Raw genomic sequence first — 24,427 nt, 5'->3', positions numbered from 1 at the left:
AAGAGTACTACAGTGAATATTGAAACTGGTCCGGTGGATTGATTGTCCAACCGTGACTGGTACAATACTGGAATTTCAGGGAAAATACATTTGAACATTTTAGAGCCTAGACTGCTTATTTTTAGGTGACACGAGAATTTATATGCTCACTGCACCTAATATGAAAGTCCGTAAATATAATGTTTAAATTTTAATGTGTCACACATTAATTGTTTTTTTTATATTATTTTTATTTTTTTGGACATTTTAATTGTTTCTTTTTTTATAATATTTTTACTTATTTGGACATTTTTATTTCTACTCATTAACGGATACTTTCAACAAAAAAATTGCAAAATCTCCAGATATTAATTATAAATAACCATCTTAAATATTTTAAAAATTTTACGAACTAGTTAAACAATCTTATATTTATAATTAAGTGAAATACTTGCCCTTGTAGATTTATTTATTTTTTAATTATTTGCAAGAACAATTACACGTTCAAAAGAAGCTACTCAAAACAACGATAGAAACATTCAACTACCCCAACCCCTCTTTTAAAAGGTTATCAATGTTTGCTTGTTTGGAGGAGTGGGTTGGCCCATTTCACGATGCCGGTTTAATGCGGATGGGACTGGTCCATTTGGGACACCCTTCGAAGATAGATGTTTTTTTGAATGAAAAAATCACGTCATTTTATTTTGAATTTAAATGCAGGAACGCCAAAATTTTTACATAAACAAGTGGTAAGAAAGTATTAAAAAAATGAAAGCAGAACGAATAATAATTTTGAGGCTGACTTTTTTTGCCATATAATTTGACCTAAATCAAAGTACGTATAAGATACTACTAGAACTTTATTAGACATTTTTCACAAATAATTTTTTAATGAGAAATTTTTTTCAATTTTCCAAAAATATATCATGATATTTTCAAAAAACAGTAGACGCCCTGTAAAATCTTCCCGCCATCTCCTATTATTTTATTTCCTTTTCCGGTCACGGGAGCAAGGTTGTTAAACTCACGAGTTTAAACAAACTCGTGTTAATGATGTAAACTTGGATCGCAGACTCAGATCATGAACTTGTAAGAGTTTACTTTTATTAATAAATTAGTATTAAAAATATATAATCAAATAACTAATATATAAAAAATGAGAACAATTTTATTTAAATATATTTTAAATTTAAATAATTAAAATTATATCTATCAATGTTTATAATTTATCATATTCAACAAAGAAATTTTTATAAAATTCATATATAAAGTCACTAAATATAATTAAATTACAAAATTTAGCACGAGTTTAAAAGCAAGTTGACACAATTTTGTTAACTAAAAACGTAAAAACATCAAACTCAGAGAGTCAACTCGCGAGTTTGACAATAGTGCACAGGAGTTTCTCACTTTCTTTTCTTGTGTCAGTAATATTGATCACCATGCAGTCTAGATTGTAATAAAATTTAAAATTTATGAATGGATTAATACAAATTTTAGTCCCTTCAATTTAAGTCAATTTTGGTATTGATCCTTGAAATTTCAAATCCATGGTATTGGTCGCTAAAACTTTGGTCGTTACAAAACGTTGGTCCCTGATACCTTTACACCGTTAACTTCATCTGAGATGGCACTAACACTGTTAACCTAATGAGGTGGATATACAAGCTGGCACATATATAGCTTGATGACCTGGACACAAAGGGGAAAAAAAAGCAACTCAAAAAAAGCTCACACTCATGACAAAACAATATAAATGGAGGCAGCAAATACGTTGTTGATCTCTCCCACTAATTCACTCGAGACAACAACTTTGCAATAATACTCCTCTTTCCACTAAAAAAAAAAAAGACAATTCCACGGTCCAAGTGGCATATTTCATGTGTGAATGGCATAATGGTGCTTAGGACTCCCCTTGACAGCAAGTACAAGCTTGCTTATGATGGATACATCTCCAAGGTATGTCAAATGCTTTGTTATTAGATCTTGAAATAAAATAAGTAAATTAATGTTTCCCCCCTAATTTACAGCTTATACACTGTGTCATGAAAAGAAAAACTCTTGTTGATAGGTGGCGATTCCACCTTATACTGTGTACTCCATTGATAATACCTCGTTAGCTACTATTATATTCAACTAAAATCCATCATATCCAACTACGATATTGTTGTGATGTCATCAAAATTCATGATATGCAACTAAAATAATGTCAAGTTACAATTCAAATTGCATCTCTGCTAGTCTCTATTTTTGAGACTAAAAACAGAGCTAATAAAATAATGTGGTGTTTTGCTCAAAAATAATAATAATAATAATAATGTGGTGACATAGTCTTCGGGATGAGATCAACCCATTTAAGTCCAAGCTCTTGAATGGGAAGGCAAAGGACGTCTTGACACCCCAACATTTGTAGCTTGACCAAGTCTCTTGATTCCAAATTATCAACTCATTACAAGTTCTGTTCTTTTAGTCTTATTGTTTTGAACATTGCATTAATTAATTAGCTTGATCAACTTGTGGTCAAGCTTTAGTGAATGGATTGGTTTTTAGCCAGTAATGCTTAATTACTTCTGTACCACATATCATTTCCTTTACTGTCAATCACTGCTTTGCGTTTGATGACTTTAATGCCCAACACAAGTAATGAAGATGATGAGAGGGTAGTAAGGGGAATCATCTTCAGTTTTATTTATGCAACCACAAAACATTGTTGGATCCTCTTTATCTGTCGTTTGCATCAAAGAAGAAACTTGATCACTGTGACATATAGCTTGAGCAGAATGTCGGAGATTCTTTCACCCATCAAGACCCTCTGATTAACAAGGGATCACGATGAGCATGCTAAGATGATGAAGAAGTTATTGAAAAAAAGGGACCTAGCATTGCGCCCCGAAGGAACCACCTGTAAAGAGCCATATATGCTACGGTTTAGCCCACCGTCTTTTGAAGTGAGCGATGAAATCACTTCAGTTGTTATTGATTGCCACGTCAGCATGTTCCCCTCACTAGGCTACCAGTATTAGTGCCATCTCATACAAAATTAATGGTGTGAAGATATTAGGGACCAACACTTTGTAATGACCAAAATTCTAGGAACCAATATCATGTGTTTAGAATTCCAGAAACTAATACCAAAATTGACTTAAATTTGAAGGACTAAAATTTATATTAATCTTTTATGAATTTAGTTAGGAGTCAACACCAGTTAGCACAGAGATGCGTAAGAAGTGAGCTAAGAGCTGTGACTCCAGATTCTGAGTAATTCCATGTCTTTGCTTCTTTTTTCTCCCCTCCCTCTGGGGTCACGAAAAAGGTGAATGCCAAGAGGTCAGAAATAAAAGGGTTGACTTGATGTATGATGGGGTTGAAAGGTTGTTGAGGGAGGCGTTTACGGCAAAAGGAAGCTACCAAACGGCCAAAGCAGCGTGTTTTGGCTTTTGGGCGCCACCACTCATTTACATTGCAATGCAAAACTTCGATTACCGTCTCCACAGATCTCCTTCATCACCATGTGGCATACCTTCTGGCGAGCCGTCGATCGCTTCTCTATTGAGCACTTCAAGTAAGTTTTCCTTTTCGTTTAATCCCCCCTGTCTCTCCTCTTTTTCCCAATGTACTTCACCTTTTTTAGGGTTTGATGTCAAATTTAGCTGCATGTAAATTGCAATTTTATATGACGCAGAGAAAGAATTAAGTGAAAGGAAATGGGGTATTGTTATGATCTTAGGCTCCGCTATTAATTATTTTGAATGCTTGAACAACCGGCATTATAATTTTTGGTCATAGGTGGACCATAACATATTGGAGCAAACAATCCACTGATTCGTAAAATGTCGAAGTTTATCATGTTTGTATTAATTGTGCATGCTTCGACAGTCGCACCTGTGAATGCTTGTTTTGAAGCACTCTGACTTGCCACAGCCTACTGATCATCCCTTCCGACGGAATGTAAATGTTAGGCTTTAAGTAGCACCGCCCAACTTGCAAGTCTTAATAGCAATTCACTGAATTAGTCCAATGCTGTGATCTCTATAAACAAATTTCTAACACAAATATAGTGGACATTTGAATTTCCCACAGTTCCTTATCATATCCTACTTGTAAGGGTCAGGATATAGTGGAAGTCTTCATTCCCTGCCTATATTCTCCAATGTTCAATCCTTGGAGCCATACACAGCCCCTTGGATGGGGTCAAGCTGAAAAGTTAGGGAGTGGTTGTTATGACCTATGTTTTAGCCAGAAAAAAGCTGTTATGACTTGTCAGATTCTAAGCGCCTAGATCTGTTGTTTCTGGTTTGTATGCCTGTTTCATTTTTAAATTAATTTTGTTGATCATTCTGTCATACTTATGACCTGTATGATCTCGTTGGGTTTACAGATCTGTCATCAATGAATTGCGGCGGATTAAAGTTGTAAATAAACAAAACATGGTAAATTAATTCACTTTTAATCCATGCTGTTCATTTATCCCCCCATAAAATGCCATTCCTAATTTCATTTAAGTTATACTGGAGTTACTGGACCCAGGGGAACAGCCATATACTCATGCCTGCCATTCCTGCCATTTCTTTCAGGAACTAGTGATGGATTTGCTGCAGTCCATTGTTGAGATAGTCACTTATGGTGATAGACAAGATCCTTTCATTTTTGAGTACGGGTCCCTTGTGCACTGTGACATTCTTGTCTTCTGATTTTGTTCTTTGATCTTGATAAAATTTGTATACTCCTGACTGATTGTAACTGTTCAGATGTTTCATGGAACACCAAGTACTGGCAGAATTCGTTCGTATACTAAAGATCAGTAAAAATTCTAAAATCGAGGCACCTTTGCTTCAGTATCTGAGCATACTGATCCAAAATATGGATAGTGAACATTCTATCTGTAAGATGCTTACTTAATTGTCATCTGTGGCTAATCTCCTAAAATTTTAAGTTTAACCTGTTTCTGCATATTTGAATTATTATCTGAAAAGTGTTCAATTAGCAAGACCAGGATTAGGACTGTTACTCATGTAAAATTGTTGTGATATCTTTGCATGTTGCAGACTATTGTTTCAGCAATGATTATATTAACAACATAATTTCACATCCATATATCTTTGATGGGGGAGACTTAGCTCCATACTACGTTTCTTTTCTAAGGTTTTGATCTATTCATTCTTTTCGATGTTTCTCTCTCCTTCCTCACTTTTGTTTTTACTCTTCTTCTAACTTTTTGTTTCTTTATTCATTCAGAGCTGTTAGCAGTAAGGTAAACAGAGACACACTTTGCCTGCTTGTGAAGGTTCATGGGGTAAGATAAATATCATTTTATTGTATTGTTGGTATATGTTTAACCAACATTGTTGCTGTCTCACTTTTGAACGAGACCTAGGGCACAATCTTTTTGTGTTGCATTTATTAGGCCTTTTTTTTTTACTTGGACCATTAAAGATCTTATTTTAGCATATAAAGCATGCCATCAGCAGATATAATATAATGTTATTTTGATTAAGGTTTCAGTCAAACTAGATTTACATAATTCTCCACTTAATATATGTAGTTCAGGAGGCACTTATGGTGAATATTAGTGTCACCAATTTTCTGTAACTATCAGTTTGCAATAAATTGGCAGTGTGTTCAGTTTACTGCTTCCTTTTGCATTTACGGTAGAATTCACCCAAACCCTTGTGTGATTCTTCTGTGATGATCTATCAATTGCAGGATGCTGTTGTTTCCTTTCCCTTGTATACTGAGGCTCTTAGGTTTGCCCATCACGAGGAAAGGATGATTAAGACTGCTATACGTGCATTGACTCTTAACATTTACCATGGTATACTGTTGTCTTTGTTTATGATCATGCTTTTGTGCAATACGCTTTCAATTTAACATTAACACAATCTTGGTTCTACAGTTAGCGATGTCATGGTCTTTCGATTCATAACAACTCCTCCAGTTTCAGAGTACTTCTCTGACCTGGTTTACAGATTAAGAGATATTTGCTTTCATTTAGACGCTTGTCTCCATTCTAGAGGGTATGTTTCTAGTATTTAGTTTAGAATTTTTTAAGATAATCGTTGTAATTTTTGTATGTGCTCAAGGTGAATCTTAAGAGATGAATGTTCTGCGTTGATGCAGGGAGATGGACATGCAAAAGGGAAGAAACAGTCTGATTGTTGAATCTGATAAAGTTGTGGATGATCTATACTACCTTAAAGACATACTTAGTGTCGGCGAGCCTTGTTTGAGTAGACTTGTTACTGAAAATCTTCTCGACAGACTTGTATTTCCAATAATAATGTCATTACTGGCTTCAAAAGAGAACAATGTGAGATCATATGTTTTTCATACTGAATATTGTTTATGACGTGTCCTGCAAATTAATATTCCATTATTTGTTACTATTCTCTGTTTTGCACCATTCCTAATTATGCTAAAGGTTACTGTTGAGTTCATTAGGGTTCAAATTTTCTAAAAGTAGGGGATAGCTTACGTACAACAAGGTAAATGAAAAATTTAAAACAACTTTACTAGAAAACAGAAGTGAAAATTTCATGTTGATGGAACTCTTGCATGTCAATTGTTCTTGCTTTATCTGGAAAGCGTTTTTCCATATGATATACTTGTTACAACACATTATGTGCTCCAGGAGTCAGAACTATCTGCAATCACGTCTCTATATGTCCTGTCACTTCTTCTTCAAGTTGTTGGTGGAAGGTGGATAATCAATAATGTGGCTGGAGTTATCCTCTATCCTTTACTGACCTTAAATGTGAGACATCTGAATGAAGGCAATGCATCTCATGAACACAACGGTGTTTATCCTTTTTCTAAGCACGTGAATGAAGTGAAAAGAGTTATGTGTTCTGCTCCCGAGTGCAAAGGAGTAGAGGGCAATGACGGTAACTATGATGATGCTCATATGGCAGATTTCATGTCCAGTTTCAATGTTCGCAGCTTCAATGGGGATATTTATCTTAAAAGGTTGGTCTTTTCTCAGTTTTCATCGTTGCTTTTGGCCTACTCACATGTTAATTCATGAGGGGATTCTATCATAGTGTTCATATAATTTATGCAGTTTTCTGCTTGGCTTCCATCAGAATGAAAGTTGATAAGTATCTTGACATTCTCTAATGAAATATGTATTGCTGCAGGGATGGAATACTTGCATATATTTTCTCTGACCATTATGTCATGCTGCTAGCTTCTCTGTTTTTATTACTTATTTTGTCAGAAAGTAAAGGTACATTGATTTCACTCTACGCATGTAGCCTGGCAGTAATCTTCATCAGTAAGTTTTAAGTTTCTTAAAATTCACCTTTTGACTGCAGATCTTGATTGTGCCGTAGCTCCAGTGATTGGGTTATATAAGGTGCGAAATGTAATTGTATGCCTGTTATTAGTTACATGTTGCCATTATATTAATGTGGCATGCTTTATGCTCGTTATTCTACTTTTGGAACCTTTCCTCAACTAGAATTCAATGTCTTACATTTCTCTCTCTCTCTCTTCTATCTCCTCTTTCTGTGTTTCAGTTGCAGACTGATGATGAATCGACTTCTAAATCTGCAGATGGAGGTATCTTCATTAAATTTATGCCTGAGGTATATTTAACATTACTATCAATCCCTAGATTTTGTTTTGTTGTTTTAGGTTTTGAATTTGGTTTCCACACTAAGCAAGATAACAAAATACCTGGTTCCTCTGAAATCTGCAGATTTTAAATGCTCTGTTGAAGGTTTTAGCCTTTCAGCAATCCCTCTCTGCTATGACACTATGGCATACGGGGTGGTGCTTTCTAAAGCTACTTAGCATTCACAGAGTGGGACTTCATGGTGATAATCTCCACCTGTTCAATGTAGGTATTCAGCTAGTTTCCTGTACACTGCTATTGTAAATGGAATTTTGCTGGTGTCATGTATATATAACTCTCTCTCTCTCTCTCTCTCAGAAGTATGACCAAGGAAAATTGATGTCTCTACATGATTGAATTCATCTTTTTTGTTTTTTTGGCTTTGGATGTGGTTTCCGAGCTATGGGAAGCAAAGATTAATTTCATCATTGCCATTTCACGAATATCAATTTGTATTGCACCCAAAGTTTCTGAAGTTTTATGTTTTCTAGTTTTTATCAACAGACTTCATGCAAGCAGTCCCGAGAAGGCTTTCTAAAAGAACTTGATGGAATTTGGTTTGATCATATTCCAAATGCTTTAAGAAGTCAATGGGCAAGTTGTAAAAGAGGTACCTGTTACCTGATTGACTTTGTGATTGAACCTAGTAGATTTTTATTTGGCAAACTGTTTGAGGACTGATTATAACTAAAATATGGTAAATTTGGCTGAATAAAACGCACATAGATTTCCTTGAAAATGAAAACAGTAGCAGTTAAAATTATCCTTATGCTCTAAGGCAAATTGAACTCCATGATCTTGTTTCTCTGTGCTCATGCTTCATACTACATGCAGTTCTCGAGGAATCCTCCCAGCATAAAGATCCTTTGTTCTTGCTAGAGCTCGCTCTCCACCGACAATCAATTAATGGTATTCTCATCTTGAATGAATTCCTGGCATCTTCTTCAAAGTACTGGTTATTATTCGATCTTCCAAAGAGTAAATAAAATTATATTATTACAGGTGAAACATCTTCATATTTTGCTTGGCAAGGGATGATTGATGCAGTGAAGGTGTTGTAACTGATTTATTTTTCCTGTTGTCATGCATATTAGCTGTGGTATTTTGTTCATGATGACTGGTCAGTTTATATGAAGTTCAAATTCATCTTATGGATCACCAATATGGTTATTTCTTACCTCTATAAAGATAAGCTGTATCTTCTCGTGATGCTTTATTTGTGTTTGCTGTCAAAATGATATTCAAGTCAATATAGCAATATTGGAAAATTGGAGCCTTCTTTTCATAAAATTTAAAAGTCGTATGGTGATACACCGAACAAAAATGATTTTAAATAATGTGTTCTTCTTCTTCTTCTTGTGATGGAACATTACATCTGTTTTCTACTTAGCTGTATGAGAAGTGGAGAAATCCATGATTAAATGCATGAAATTTATTTTGTTTGATATTTGCATGTGTGACTCAGATGTTTTGACTTGATAAAGTTCATGTTACTTTCAAAGTACAATATATATGAAGCTTCAATGTAAGTTTTCATTTCTGGTTCCTGCCTTGTCCTATGCTAACTTTTTCATAAAAAATAATATCCTGGTAAAAAATTTTCTTGCTGTTTTATTTTGAGTTCAATTGAAGGTTTCTTCTGGGTCCAATATTTCATTGCTTTTATTAACATGTTAATATAATCCTCATCAAAATTCTAGAAGGTTACATATCTTATTAATTAAATGTGCAGGTTTTTATTCTCCACATCCAGCTGAAGTCATATATTTCCAAAGGTGTATTAGTTGAGAATCCATTATTGCTGGGCAGTCCTACCACCAATGATTCTGGAGCAATCCATGCTTCAGATGTTTCAAATGCTAGCTTCGGATCAGATGTTTCCTTAGGTAGGCATAATCTGATTAAAGTTTATCTTGTCCCTGGCATCATTTTTCTTGATCATCTAACCCTACATGGCGGTTGCAGAATCTGGTGCACCCTGCAGAATTGCATTTTCCAATTCTGAAATCAGGGATATATACCTGATACCGGTGGCAAGTGGAATGGCTGGAAAGTTGCTTCTTGCCGAGAAACATCCTTTTCGCAGTCATCGTGGAGTTGTTATTGCAATTGCACCATTGGCAGGGTTGAGTGTAAGCTAGATGTTATCCTAAAATTCTAATGGTTAGAACGTAGTTGTCATATCTTTATAGGATGTCGGCAGATCACCTAATAGAGAAGATGCCTTTGACGGTTTCACTCTTTGTTGGTTTTATAAACTTAGATTTCTTATCCAAATGATTCTAGATATTACCAGATAGGCTCAAGGACGGAATACTTTGTACTCTTATGCATTGCAGTGCATATCTTCATGCGATTCTAGAAGACGCATATAGCAAGGAAAACGAGCGCACGCACTCATCCCTTTTGCATAACTTCAATGACTCATTTAGTCATTTATTGTAATGATAAATTTTGCTACATCTCGATTGTGAAAATCAAATGCTAAGCAACAAAAAACCATCAAATAGCCATTCATCTATGAATGTTGTGTGTGTACATATTTAATATCTTTTGATCATGTTTGATGCATGTTTTCATTAATTTTCATTGCCTCCTTGATCCAGCCTAAGATAGACGAGGAGCACCCTTCATGGTTGCGTCTTCAAATAAGAGAGTTTGATGCAGAGTTCTATACTAACAGTGGAAATGGAAAGCACCTCAACCCATCCGATCATGTGACTGACGGGAGATGGACTATTGGTTTCCCAAATAAAAAAGCGTGTGAGTCAGCTAAATTAACAATCATGAGTGAAATTACTAAGCAGAGATCAGCTGTGGAGTACATACTTGCGCCACTGCTTCAGTATGATCTTGGATTAGCTGTAACTGATACCTGAGCTGATCAAAGCCGTGACTGTAGGTTAGCTCACAATTATTTTTTCCTTTGATTTTCTTTTTTCTAACTTGTCTTCATTGTTACTTGTCAAAAGTGTCTTCATTTCTCATTTTGGTTTTATAAAGCAGAAAAGGGCTTTTACTAGTGAAGATTTACCTTGTTATACAGCTATTACCACCAGCAAGGTTGCTTGTGAAGAATGTAAATACGTAATCATTCATATTAACCTGTGTTGTATATTTGATCTTATAGAGCTGTTTTTTTGGGCCGAGTATTGAGCTCATAGACTAATCACTGCCTCTAACATGCAAGTTCGGTTTCATGTAGAAACGTGTTTGTTTGTGATACTTGAATGAATATGTCTATAGTGTTTTTTTTATTTCTCAGGAAATCGGGGCATGTGATTTTGCGGTTTGCAGTTTTTCTGGGCCCGGTGTCTTTAGTTGTCTCTGTACTGTGCTAATATACTATTGATTTCCTATCATCTTGGTATGATTGCTTATGTTGGATCTTCAAGTCACACTGTCACAGTTAGAGAGGTAGAGGTGTGACTAAGAACGGGGGAAGACTTTCAATGTGTGTTGACTTGAGGGAGAATTTTCCATTTATTGATCTGCAGTAAGCTGAAAAGTTGTGTATGAAGACGAACATAGAAGGATAATAATTGATTGTGTGATTATAATTACGCGGCAAATAGAGGGGACAGCTAAGAAATGTTATGCTTTTTTTTTTTTTTTTTTTTTTTGGCTGGGGGCGCGGCAGCGCTGAGTACCGTGATATTATAAAGCACTGCGGATCATGATTTTCTTGCGTTCGAGTGTTAAATGAGTATTTAACAAATTTTGCAAAGCTTTACTGTTTTTGCGGCGTAACACTAGTAAATGATAAATTTTGATGCAAAAAGGGAAAAGAAAATCTGTACCTGATTTTGAGGTTTGAAGACTTGAAGCTATGTTGGATATCATAATTCTCCTTTTTGTGTTTTTCTTCTGGTCATTGACATTTGGAGAAATGAGGAACGGAAAATCATTCTGTTTGAATTATAGCCAGCTCGGGATGCTAAGAGGATCCCTAGGTCATCAGATTTTTATTAAATTAGCTGAATTTTCTGCAACACGTTCGGTGCTTTATTTCTGCAACAATAATTCTTGATTGGTTTCGTCTTCTAAAGTTGCGCCAGGGCTTAGAGTGATGATTCGTTGGTCTAATGATGCGGCCTTTTTAAAGTTTTTAATGGAACACTAGTTTGTAGAGTGCAGTGCAGATATTTAAGCATAAAATAATGAGAAACTTTTGAGAAAAGGAGGGTGGGTATGGTACGTAATTCCATCTCCTTTGCATTAACAAGGCTGTCATGTCAAAATTAGAGCACCTTTTTCATACCATTGTAGCCTTTAAAGTGCAAAAGCTGCCCAGCCTGCCCATTACTATTAACTAATCTTTTCCCCCCCTCAGTTTGGTTTCCCTCTCTTGGATATTGCTTTCAGCCACATGGCCGCGTAGAGACCAAAGATGCTTATTTGAAGGCTCAAAAGGATAAAATGAGCGCCCCTTTTGAGTAGATAATGCCATATTTTACTTTTAATATTGCTTTATGATAGAGCACTTCACTTTAACCAAAAGATGAGGTGAGGATATATTAATTTTAGAGCTCTAAGTGAAATTTGTGCTTGCAGGAAAATCAAGGAGTCTGATAGCGAAAGAAGAGAAAAGTAAAGATAGTCCTAACTTTCGCTTTCCCGCAAATCTCATGGTGCCCAAGCCCAGGCAAGGACTTGGCTCTCAGCAATTAGGATCGCCTACTTTATTTATTTTGAAAAAGCGAACCGTTATTGGTGAGAGAGAGAAGTGATGGGTTAGGGTGTATTCTAAGTAAGTGTTTCTATTCTTCCTTTTTCATTCAAACACTCCTTTTCTAGCATAGCAGATCAGTGCTTTGTGTTCAAATAATTTGCTGCCCTTTGCAAGTCTTTTTAGGCCAACAAAGGTAGGAGATACTTTTTTGACTGGAAGCCTAAGCTGCTAGCTTAGCTTCTATGCTTATGCTTCCTCTCACCCACCCAGCAATGAGGGAACAAATGGTTGCGACATCTGGATTACCTATTGCTGTAAAGTAATTTCCAACTTAGAACCCATTTTATCTATTCTTTGAGCACGTGCCGGTCATGTGCAACGAACACCACTTGCGTTGGCATCCAACTTTTTGTCTCTTTCATTCCTGCTTCACCGACTCTCATCTTTACTTGAAACATGAAACAGTACTGAAAAACACATAGCGTCGCTGATCAAGTCGATCAACTGAACAATGTCCCCAAAAGAGGTGGTTTGTCCCAGTATTTACATGTAGTCCCTTTCCATGTATGGCTAATAAAATCGGAAATGACGAAGATTGTCAAATGTGATGAATGGTTCTCGGTTGCGTTTAAACGTCTGGAATGCTTACTTATACATGTTCCTTCTGGCTCCCTATAAAGAAGACATCCCCTTGGTTATGGGAGTAGCTTGTTCTGTTTCTGTGCTGAGTGCTCATCGAGCTGGCCACCCATTAATATATCATATTATATCACTCTCATGACTGTTAGATCATTTCGGCCTCTTCTCTTTTTCTTGTAATGTTCTTTTTAAAGCATATTTCTGTTGGTTGGTTTTCTTTCAAGGTGAGATGCAGCTGTAACATAAATTATAACTTGACGGATCCGCACATTAATGATATTGATGCGTCATGCGTCAGTGTATAAAACAAGAGAAAGTGGAGACCATGATTGAGGAATGAAAGGGAGATATCTGTATGTAGAAGTATGCTCTCACGTCTTTATGTAATTTCGATGTGTTTTATACTTTTCGTAAACACCTAGACGTTAGGGGAGCACCCGGTGGTGCTATTGCCTGCTCTGCTTTCTATGCAAAGCCAACGTTGAACCCAATCCTTGCTTCAATAAAATGGACACGCCTCTCCAAGATGTCCACAAATCAAACTTATCTCCCTCTCTCCAGTGAAGTGTGAGGAATGAAATGAACTAGTCCCTTGCTTTTGTTCATCTCTCTCCCAAGCTTTAATGGACTCTTTGCTTGATTGGCTGTTGTGGCTGTAATGAATAATTCACAATGATTAATTGTAATCTAGTGGCTGAAACATAATCAGCCAAAGTAATTAAGCAATGACGTCAAGGGCGTGATAGAGAGGGAATTAGGACGTGCAATTATTTGAAATTTATTACTCTGATAATGATTACCCCGATGTAGAAGCAGTAAAAGTAAAACTTATGATTATATTTGGACAACATAGTTACCATACTAATATATTTCTCTTGGTCCCAACTACAAGGCAAGACTATCTTTACGGTTCTTAATAGGAATAATGATAGTTAATATCTTTAACTTAAGTATATGACTTCCCAATTTAGCATTTTACTGAAATTATTGATCATAATAATGTGTGTCTAAGAAGACAAAAATATGTCAATAAATTGGCGCCATTAAGGAGGAGCAATATTTTGAAAAAAAATTCGACCACGACATCTTTACTCCGTATTATTGAATAGCGCTTTAAAACTTTGCCATTAGAATGGTAAAAAATATCAATCTGACTGCGCACCGACGCCTGGTTTTTCATAAAAAGTGGCGACTCTCTCTCTTGGACTTGGTTCTGGTTAGTTTCATTCAGCCGGGGAAAAAAAAAAAAAAAGACTTGGTTCTGGTTTGGTTTTCTCCTTCGCTGCCTTCTGCCAACGCATCGGCGTAGAGCTGACAGGGCTAAGGAGGTATTTGCGACGCAGATCAACTGGTTCCAGGTAGCCCATGTGAATCAGATCAGATTTTGGGGAAAAAAAAAATAGAAGAAGAAAGAGAGCCCATGGGAATTAGTGTCATTATGGTATTTTGACGGTTAGAGAGTTTCGAGTTGATGGCTTTTTGTGAATTAACTTTTTTTAAATGTGGGCGATTGAATAATTAGGGTAAGAATAAAAATGGGAACTTTAGGGAATAATAAAGAAAAGAGAGAAAGAGAATGTGGGATACGAGGAAGAGAATGTTGGGTATAATCCCCATGCAGAGTGATGCATTCAAAGTTGAAAGTGGAAGGTGTTTACTTAAGTTAGTTGTGTGTGTTGGAATTCCATAAAAAATAGGGAAGGCAATTGGGAACGCTTTATTCCCTTGTCTTTGGGTCCGCAAGATAATCGTACACAGTTCCCGATTCCTCCTCCCCCAACCCCCATATCAAATACTCATATACTCTCTCTCTCTCTAGAGAGTATATTTTGTGCATAAATAAGGATGGCCACCCATTTATTTCAGTTTTGTTACCAATTGCCAATTTGCAATCCACTTTTGGAGTTTAATTGTCTTACCGTGTTGTAAGGCGACACATATTAGTGCAAGCCAGTTGCCATACGATTCGAGTATGACAGCAATTTTACTGCAAATTATGATCCCAGTTGCCAGTTGCAACCTCCACAGATGTTGATCTAACTCAACCGTATATATATAGTAGTTCTTCATGCCCAAAAAGAACTGTACGCCCCCGATCGACTTGTCTCTTTTATCCTTCATTTACTAGTTTAACTACCTTACACTGATAAAAATCAGATGGTTATAATATGGATCGTGTTTAGGGTAATTGATAATTAGGCTATGACCAGCATGATATATATGAGAAGATATTGATTGTAACAGTAAAATTTTTGAGTGGCCCGCAATGGCAAATACGGTAGCTTTCTTTTTAACGAGATAAAGTGGAACGGGCGTACGAGTGAGAGAGAGAGAGAGAGAGAGAGAGGAAAGCTGAGTAGCCTTTGATACTGGTGCATTCAGTCCTGCTTGTCAGCACATGCAATCCACTTTCCACAACAAAATCCTCTTTGGACCCCAAAATTTAACCTCCCCTTCAAGAAAAGCACATCCCACCCCTTCCCATAAATTTCCCACTTCCTTCCCCCTCTCTCTTTTACACTCAAATCCACCACCTTCTTCTTCCATCACTTCTTACTATTTTCTTTTCATCCACCTCCCACTCAACTAATGCATCTTCATCCACAACCTAACTTCTGATCAGTTCGCACATACTATCTGAAGATGAGAACAGGTAGCTGCGCCTTCCAACAGGGTCTCACCGCCGAAGCTGCAGCCGTAGTCAAGCAAGCCGTGACGCTGGCCAAGCGCCGCGGCCACGCCCAAGTCACTCCCCTTCACGTCGCCAACACCATGCTCGCCTCCACTAACGGCCTACTCCGAACGGCCTGCCTTCAGTCCCATTCCCATCCTCTTCAGTGCAAGGCCTTGGAGCTTTGCTTCAATGTCGCCCTCAACCGCCTTCCCGCTTCCAATACCGCGAGCGCCATGTTAGGTCCCACCGCTCACTACTCTCATTGCCCTTCCATCTCCAACGCCTTGGTCGCAGCCTTCAAGCGAACCCAGGCCCAGCAGCGCCGTGGGTCCATCGAGAATCAGCAGCAGCCGCTGTTAGCCGTCAAGATAGAGCTGGAGCAACTCATCATTTCCATTCTGGATGATCCCAGTGTCAGTCGAGTCATGAGGGAAGCTGGGTTCTCCAGTACTCAAGTCAAAAGTAATATCGAGAAAACGGTTTCTGGGGAAATATGTTCTCAGAAGGAACATAACAGTGCCGCCAGAACATCGGTATCCGGGGATCCGGTTAGGTCCGAGGATGTGTCGAGTGTGATAGATAGTTTGATGAATCAGAGACGGAGAAGTACGGTTGTCGTGGGAGAGTGTGAGGTTAGTCTTGAAGGTGTAGTACGAGGAGTGATGGATAAGGTTGAAAAGGGTGATGTTGATGAGAGTATGAGAGGGGTCAAGTTTGTTTCTCTTACTCGTTCTGCTTTTGGTCATTTGTCCAAAGCAGAGGTTGAGAACAAGATTGACGAGCTTAAGAGCATTATTAAGAATAATCGTCTTGGCAAAGGGCTTATTTTGTATATGGGAGATCTTAAGTGGTTACTTGAGTACGAAAGTCGATGGAGCCAGCAAGGAAGGGGGTACTATTGCCCAGTGGAGCACATGAAAATGGAAGTGGGAAAGCTGGTGGGAGGGATTGGAGAGAATAACATAGCAAGGCTGAGGGTGATGGGAATAGCTACTTTTCAGACTTATATGAGATGTAAAAATGGGCATCCATCGCTGGAGGCTCTCTGGGGACTTCATCCTCTTACTATTCCTGCAGGAAGCCTGCACTTGAGTCTCATCACTGACACTGACAGGTACCCTAGTTGGTAAAGTCGGATGTAATTTACCGCTTTAATTAGTTCTCTTACTTTTATCTTCCTCCCCTCCGAAACGTTTCCTTCTTCTCATCAAATAATTGATATAGCCAAGAAACGGGCAGTAAGTGTAGCAAAAGAAAAATGAGAAAGGTGGGGTTGTCTTTTACTTTACAAGGTTAAAAAAAAAAAAGTTTGTTTACATGAGATATCCGGGTGCTAACCGGAACGGGAAAAATGTTTTTTCTTTCGTCTAATTTTCTTTGTTTCTCAACTAGTTTCTGTGTGAGTGAAGGGGGAAGAAAACAATAGCAAAAGAGCTTTCATTAAAAAGCGTGTTGTGAAAAGAGATGTCAGTCATTATAGTCTTATTTTCTTCATTGATTGATTAGAAGTAACGAGAAAAGAGGTTTCCCTCCTTTTCCCCCACTAGCACTATAGAATATCTCAATTTTAATTAGTTTTTATTTTTGTTTTTGCCTTTTCCGATCCATTAAAGTGTACTATTCTCTTGAATGACTTTGTTAGAAGGCCAACTATAGTTAATTATGAAATAAATTGTCCCTCATATGAATATTATATTTATATAGGTGTGCGTCCTAATATCATCTGAAAATTTAATTTCACTACACCTTTTTCATCCAGTGACCTGCAAAATCGGTCCTCTAACAAGAAAGCTGAGGGAAACCGAATAGGCTGGCTGTTACCGGAACCAGTGGAAGAGAAGCAAGCGGCTTGCTTGGCCGAGTCTTCACCGATGTTTGAACTACAAGTTCGAAGCTTGCAGAGTAGCGTTTGTAACAGCGACTCATCAGCAACTCTCCCTGCATGGCTCCAACAATACAAACATGAGAGTAGAGCATCCTCCAATGATCAGGTTTTTAATTAGATTACAGCTTATATATAGAGCATTATATTGAATTATATATATTCGTGCATACGTGCAAAATATCGGATATGGAAAATTAATTAATTTTTCTTCTTGTGACAGAGCTGCGTTCCAGTGGGAGACGTCTGTAAAAAGTGGAATTCCATGTGCAATGGTCCAGTTCAAAAACAACCCTATCATCGTGAACAAACCTTCACATTTTCCTCTGCATCACCTTCTTCATCTCCTTCGGGCTTCTCATATAACCCGCCAAGAGACCAGCTTTTCTGGATCTCTGAAAGTGGCAACAGTATTAATAAGCCAAACGAAACAACTCTGAGAATGTACATCCCAGAGCATAACAGCGCCAAACAGTCATTCCCACCATACAATCCCTGTTCAAACCCTAACTCCACTTCATCCAGCGATCCCATGGAAACGGAATACGTGAGCAAGTTCAGAGAGATCAATTCAGAGAATTTGCAAACCCTATGCAGCGCCTTGGAGAAAAAAGTCCCGAGGCAGAAAGATATAGTACCAGACATCGTAAGTACCGTTTTGCAGTGTCGGTCTGGCATATTAAGAAGAAAGGGGAAGATCAGAAACAGCGAGGCGAAGGAAGAGACGTGGTTGTTCTTCCAAGGATTTGATGTGGAAGCTAAAGAGAAGATAGCCAGAGAACTGGCTATGCAAGTATTTGGGTCCCAGAGCAATAACGTCGTTTCAATAGCTTTGAGTAGTTTTTCATCAACAGGGGCGGATTCAACAGAGGAATTTTGCCGAAACAAACGATCAAGAGACGAACAAAGTTATTACGTCGAGAGATTCGGGGATGCAGTTTCGAGCAATCCTCACAGGGTGTTTCTGCTGGAGGACATAGACCAAGCGGATTATTGTTCTCAATTGGGTTTGAAAAGGGCCATTGAAAGAGGAAGAATAATGGACTCAAATGGCAAACAGGTTAGTCTTTGTGATGCAATAATCATTTTCAGCTGTGAAAGTTTCAGCTCGAGGTCAAGAGCGTCCTCTCCGCCGGTTAGGCAAAAGTTGTTATCTGAAGCATCTGAGGAGAAGGATGAAAATATTGCTGCTACGGGGGAGACGGGCCCTTGTGTGTCCTTGGATTTGAATATTTCTATTGACGATGACTGTGATGAGGATCGGCAAGTGGATTGCACTGGGCTTCTTGAATCCGTAGATAGACGGATTGTCTTCAAAACTCAGGAATTATGAGGGGCTAAAAATTATCTGATTTTTTTCTTTTTTTCTTTTTTTGGTTTTGTTCTTGGTTGCATCCTGTGACATGCATGTCTTTGGATGCTCAGGCATTAAGGGCTGGAGGTGAAAAATTTGCACGCCCCTTAACTAACTCTATATATGTATATTATTACCAACCGTCACATGTGATGCGTATAGAACTTTAATTTTGGGGATTAATTTCTTTCTTTCGCTCTTTTTTTCTTTGTATACTAGTCTTCAACCAAATTAATTATTAAGGATGTGCTCCACGAAACAATTTGATTGGTGGCATTCTGGCCCGCTATGCCGCTCCTTCTATTAGGGTATAGATATATAGAGTATTAAGAGTTAGTTAACTAATTTGAGTAGATTAAAAAAATGAGTTAAATTAGTTATTTGTGATGAATATGTGTTATCTTTTCTAAAATATCCTTGCTAATCAAGTTTATTAGATAGAACTATCATTATTAGGAAGACTATTTTGAAATTTTGCTTGTTATCCTGGATAAATATTAGAGACAAAGTGGATTGGGGTTTTATATTTAGGACCAAAATAAAAGTCTAACAAAATTTTATATTGAGGATCAGAGATAACATATAATTAAAAAGCAATCAACTATTCTTAATACATTTAATTTTACTTGTTCCAAATGGTAACGACGTCACTTTTTGCGAACTCGATGACCGTGATGAACAAGTCTCCTTGCTAATTGTGCTCATAAACTTATTTTGCGTCTTGAACTGCATGTGTGGAACGTCATTCAGCTTCTCCTTCATCTCAGTTTAACTTCCATAACTGATATATGTCGCCCAAGAATAAAAAGTATAGTCATCTTTTTCTTTCGGCTGGCTCGTTCATAACTTGGGTCATCTCAACCACATGTGCATGAAACCGACGTGCGCTATCTGGATACAACAGTTCCATAATAAGCATAAAATAAGCTTTTCTTTCCTTTTTTTTTTTTTTTTGTGGTTTGAATTGAGTGGAATCATCATCTTTCCGCGGAAAGATTTTCGATATATTACTATACAGATGCTTTAACGAGGTGATTTCCTTAAAACATACAAGAAACTTCATTTCTTTGATTATTCTCGACGCTTTTGGTTCAATCCTAATTTCCAACGATATCTTATAATATCCTTCGAGAAGATCTTGCACATAGATAACCAAGAATATATCGTGTTTCGTTAATCATCTGCGTTTTTACCCGTAAATTGAAAAGAAATTTTGAAACGGCCACTTGATGACTGTTGATTGCGTTACAACTCTCTTGGATTAATTTATTTTCTATGTGCGCTTATTAGGGCCTACCAATTGTTGTTTCCTGGCGTGAATCAAACAGTTGGCATATTCGAGAGAAAGAATAGCACACTAACACTAGCAAGCTCGATTTCAAATTGGGATAAGGGGGGAGTCATTTCTTGCCTCACAAAAGCTGTCATGTTTTAGAATTCTTATGAAAAGACATGTTTCCTATTGAAAGCAGAATTATAGATGAACCACATCATATCGCTACTTAATTGCATGAACTGAATTAAAATCATCAAAGTTTCATGAGCGCATCAGAGAGAACACAGGGATACGTATGATTCCTAATACCATTAAATGCTAGGTTTAATATATAGTTCCCCATTTTGTTCATATCACTAATGGTTTTAAACGTGCATATGGTGACATGTGGATAGGATTATAGGGAGTCGGGGAGACACATGTCCAGTCTAACAATTCTAAAACATGCGTGCGCCAGTCTAATGTCGTAAAGTGTAATATCAGAAATGCATCACCAGCAGCCTTGTGTCTGTTGGGTTTATAGTATATTAAGGTTGAACGGTAGATCTATGGCAAGGGGCTAATGATGATGACGAATATAATGCACTTTCCACTTTATTCCAAAATTTGTACTCTAAATATCCTACACAGGTACGCTAATTAAACTTTACTTTCTTTTTTTATTTATTTACAGGAGCGCATCAGATCAGATACATAGTATTTTCCAACTTTCTGATCAACACCACTACTCAACATGCAGCTTACTTCTTATACCATTAGCATAAATTCGTCTCTATATCCATTAATTCTAATATTTTTTTTCTGGTGCTGGCAAACAATTTATATGTTATATGTTGCATCAAGAATGACGACAGGAGATAATGAACATCATCCATTATGTAGATCTACCAGATATAGGCCCGTCCGTAGTCAAGACTCAAGACTTCAGTAATTTAAACATTAACCATGACACATGTCCATAAAGTTTCAGTATCTAATTAGTTTTTTTTTTAACTCTAGATTTTTGTTTCTTCAAAATATATATATTTCAATACAGTAATAATAATATTTGAATATATATAAATAATAATATTTAGTTTATAATTTTTTTAAGACAGTTGATATCGAGTTGCCCGATAGCGAGTCTGAAATCAGTATTTAATTAATTTCTTATATCAGTCTAAACTGACCGTACGTGCCCTGAACAATGTGCTTCGGAAAGATTGTATAGTTCATCTTAATCATCCTGCACTTAATTACATTGTTGAACTGGGCAAAATATCATAGTTATTGTGCGATTCATAACGTAAGGTTTATGCAAAGAGGAGGCAACTTTTCTACTTCGGAAGAAAAAAGGTAAAATCTTCGCCGAGAGAGCACAACTTTTCATGCTATGATGCATTTTGCAAAAGAATAACTTTCTTTCTTGGAATTTCGAAACCCAACATTCTCTCATCCTCGGAAAGCAATAAAAGGTTGCGGTGTGAGTGTTCAAAATAATTAGTATAATGGAAAAGTATGGAGAAAAAGATAGATAAGCATCTCTTCTTTAAACCTCAAAGACGTTGCTGCTTTAGAATCACTAAAAGATCATAAGCTTGGCCAACAATAATTAAAGCCCTCAAGCGTAAGTAGAGAATTTGTCGCTTATATGCGGCTTTTAAAAAGATGGAGGGGTCTTCGAGAATTAGTGTGATTCGTGGTGGACAAAATTAAAGTGGGGTTTCAGTGAATGCTTTATCTCTTTGCCTTTTGCTAAATCTCGCTTAACCGTATTATATGCTCTTCTACCTTTCACTCCTCTCTTTTTATCCTCTTTCTTTATTTTCACTATTTGTGAAGCCTCCATCTTAGACTGCCTTTCTCTTTAATTTGTCTATCGCTTCATTTTCTTATTTCTTCTTTAATTTGTTCAGCTTTCTTCCCAGCACTTGCTTGCTCCGACGGCAACAGACAAGGATTAATGAATTCTTTTTTGACAAAAGGGTATTTTCGTATCTCATTCTTCGTCCAAGTAGACTTATGGTGAAAGGAAAAACAATAATTGACGCACTTCATATCAATGCTATCTGTATAGTGTTCATGTGTGTGTGTGTACTGCTTACCCTAATCTAATAAGATTCCTTCTCATATGTTGAGCGAAAGGACATATGGAATTGGAATCTAACTACCCTTAAAAGCAGGGAGATAAAGTTGGCACCTGATTGAGGTACACTTAAAATTATAAGAGAATAAAGTAGATCAAACTTAATTTATTGTGGAAAGTGGTTTCCCCTTTTAGCCTATTAATTGCAACACGCGATTGTGGCTGTTATTTTAAATCTTGATTTCTTTCAGATCTTTTTTCTTTGAAGAATAGCACAAAATGCGAAGAAATTAAGGTGCCATGGCAGCAGAACTATTGAAAGTGATCTACAACATGTGGTCGGGAAAATATGCCTGCTTCGCTTCTGTCTTACCACTGAGAACGAAACATGAAGCGCATTTGGGATCACTAATTGTCTGTTAAGTGGCTTTTCCACTATTCTTTTTTTCAGCTATTGTACAATGGCTTTAATTTTCACTATTCCTTTTATTTATTCCACTTCCAATGCTCGAAAGAATATTTTCAAGAGCAATTATTGGAATAATTCTAGTGGTCATTAATAGATGAGAAAGGCCTCGTCGTGCATGGAATTTCAAAAGCTCACAAGCCAAATTATATATTCCCTTTGTAAATACCAAACGCCTGCAGGTTAGATAATACATTTAATATTATGATCACAGAATCTATTTGAACGAGAAATTGGGGAAATTGCAGGCAGGTGGTCTTCTTAAAAAAAAGAAAAAAAATCATTTACAGACCTTTCTGAAAGAGAATTTCCCCTCCAAGGAGATCTATATAGCTGTAAAATTTGAAATAGATCGTTCTTTATTTCCTTGTGATCACCTTTTACTTTTTTCTTTTCTTTTCCTTTTCTTTTTAATACAGATATATATATGGTCTTTTCATACATGAGAAAGAAAATGTGTCTCTCTGTTTAAACATTTTGCTGCCGACATGCGTGATGCTCGACGCCAAAACACGTCACCACTTTTTTGTTTTTGTTTTTGTTTTTTTTTTAAAGAAAGCCAACTACCACAAAAAGATATATAGATCGCAGAAAGAAACAATATTATATCAAGATATGAGATGTGAAATTAAAAGGAAAAGTTTGATAAAGCTCACAAAGTTAGAATGTCATATCCATTCGCAGTGGTCGATTAACCATGTTTACACACCAGGCAAAAGATCAGTCGATGGAATTCAAATTTGTATTTGACCCCCTCTTTTGTTTTATTTATTACGGGACCCCTCTTTTTCAAACGAAAATTTGAGAAGGAAAACGAGCTGATAAAAATTAAAAAGGTTGAGATCGTAAAAGAGGGAGAGGAATCGTGGATTTTGAAGAATAAGAGGCGCAATGATGATGGGCATGGCATGCAATGCCAAGGCGCACGTGAGGTATAGTCGGATCCAAATCTGCTGCACGTAATAGCCGGGACCATCTCGCTGTTATAAAAGCTATTGGGCCTAGGCCCAATCTCTTGCCTCCGCAGCCTTTCTTTCCAACGCGTCAAAAGTAGTTCGTGTTTTCGATGTTCATCTCTTGCCAACACATCGATAATTACTATTTAATTACCTCATCAACCCAACCACAAAATTCATTTCACACTTGTCCAATCATCCACGTCTATTCAGGCCAAAAAAAAAAATCATTCACGTCTAAAATATTTTTACTTTAGAATTCGGCACAAAAACCACGTACACTTGAGACTTTAAAGGAAAGAAAATAAAAAAGAAAGCCTCTTTTTTCTAGTCAGGGAGGGCCATGTTTAGAGGGGGGATGTTTTGAATTAAAATATGCATGCATCTGCATGTCGTGGCTTATGATTACTGGTGTGAAAATTATTAATTTCCATTTCTTGTGAATGTGATATAAGACAAAGAAGATAAAAATGTGCCCGTGCATTGGGGCAAGTTTCTGGTGTTCCCCTCGTGGAAGGTGAGATGAGATAAATGAAAAGGGATTGGGATCCTAATTAATGGGGTCCTTTGATAGAGCCATTGGCGAATGCATAAGGACAATTACTGAATCCATTAATTATCGGAAGGAGGATGTACGCGTCACCAAGGGCCCTAGCTGATGGACTAAACTTGAATCATAAGCCTTGTGTACTTTTTAAAAATTAATAATCAAAATAAATGCACTCATTATGTGAATAAAGGACCCTCTCCTTTTGTAGAGGCCAATCACCTCCAGTCTTATCCCTTCTTTGTTTCTTTTCTTTTATTTTCTACGTAACTTTAAGAATCACGTTGCCCTACTTTGCTTTGGAA

At 37.0% G+C, this 24,427-nt stretch overlaps 2 protein-coding genes across 9 annotated transcripts; both read left to right on the top strand.

Moving 5' to 3' along the window:
* The first annotated feature begins 3,476 nt into the window (after positions 1 to 3,476).
* LOC114740813 (protein TRANSPARENT TESTA 9) lies at positions 3,477 to 13,179 on the top strand. 8 transcript variants are annotated; one of them, XM_028929057.1, is made up of 21 exons: positions 3,477 to 3,541; positions 4,358 to 4,409; positions 4,554 to 4,630; positions 4,728 to 4,861; positions 5,025 to 5,121; positions 5,215 to 5,272; positions 5,683 to 5,791; positions 5,873 to 5,993; positions 6,094 to 6,286; positions 6,608 to 6,942; positions 7,113 to 7,201; positions 7,290 to 7,330; positions 7,494 to 7,562; positions 7,676 to 7,816; positions 8,096 to 8,201; positions 8,426 to 8,500; positions 8,594 to 8,643; positions 9,324 to 9,477; positions 9,557 to 9,723; positions 10,198 to 10,493; positions 12,146 to 13,179. In XM_028929057.1, exons 1-20 carry the CDS (start codon positions 3,489 to 3,491, stop codon positions 10,468 to 10,470), a joined length of 2,394 nt encoding a protein of 797 aa, XP_028784890.1. In that variant the 5' UTR covers positions 3,477 to 3,488; the 3' UTR covers positions 10,471 to 10,493; positions 12,146 to 13,179. The 8 variants fall into 8 exon arrangements, with proteins under 8 accessions (XP_028784890.1, XP_028784889.1, XP_028784891.1 ...); XM_028929056.1 differs by lacking the exon at positions 12,146 to 13,179 and adding an exon at positions 10,857 to 11,134; XM_028929058.1 differs by lacking the exon at positions 12,146 to 13,179 and adding an exon at positions 10,598 to 10,845.
* A 2,200-nt stretch (positions 13,180 to 15,379) lies between these two features.
* On the top strand, positions 15,380 to 19,007 carry LOC114740782 (protein SMAX1-LIKE 3-like). The gene is made up of 3 exons (XM_028929001.1): positions 15,380 to 16,690; positions 17,336 to 17,567; positions 17,682 to 19,007. The coding sequence occupies exons 1-3, from the start codon at positions 15,546 to 15,548 to the stop codon at positions 18,789 to 18,791; spliced, it is 2,487 nt and encodes an 828-aa protein (XP_028784834.1). The 5' UTR covers positions 15,380 to 15,545; the 3' UTR covers positions 18,792 to 19,007.
* Positions 19,008 to 24,427: the final 5,420 nt, after the last annotated feature.

Source organism: Neltuma alba, unplaced genomic scaffold (assembly GCF_004799145.2).
Source record: "Neltuma alba isolate B1F8T4 unplaced genomic scaffold, ASM479914v2 tig00003187_pilon, whole genome shotgun sequence".
Lineage (NCBI taxonomy): Eukaryota > Viridiplantae > Streptophyta > Magnoliopsida > Fabales > Fabaceae > Neltuma > Neltuma alba.
The sequence above is the reverse complement of the archived record's forward strand: the minus strand, read 5'-3'. Positions and strand labels throughout refer to the sequence as shown.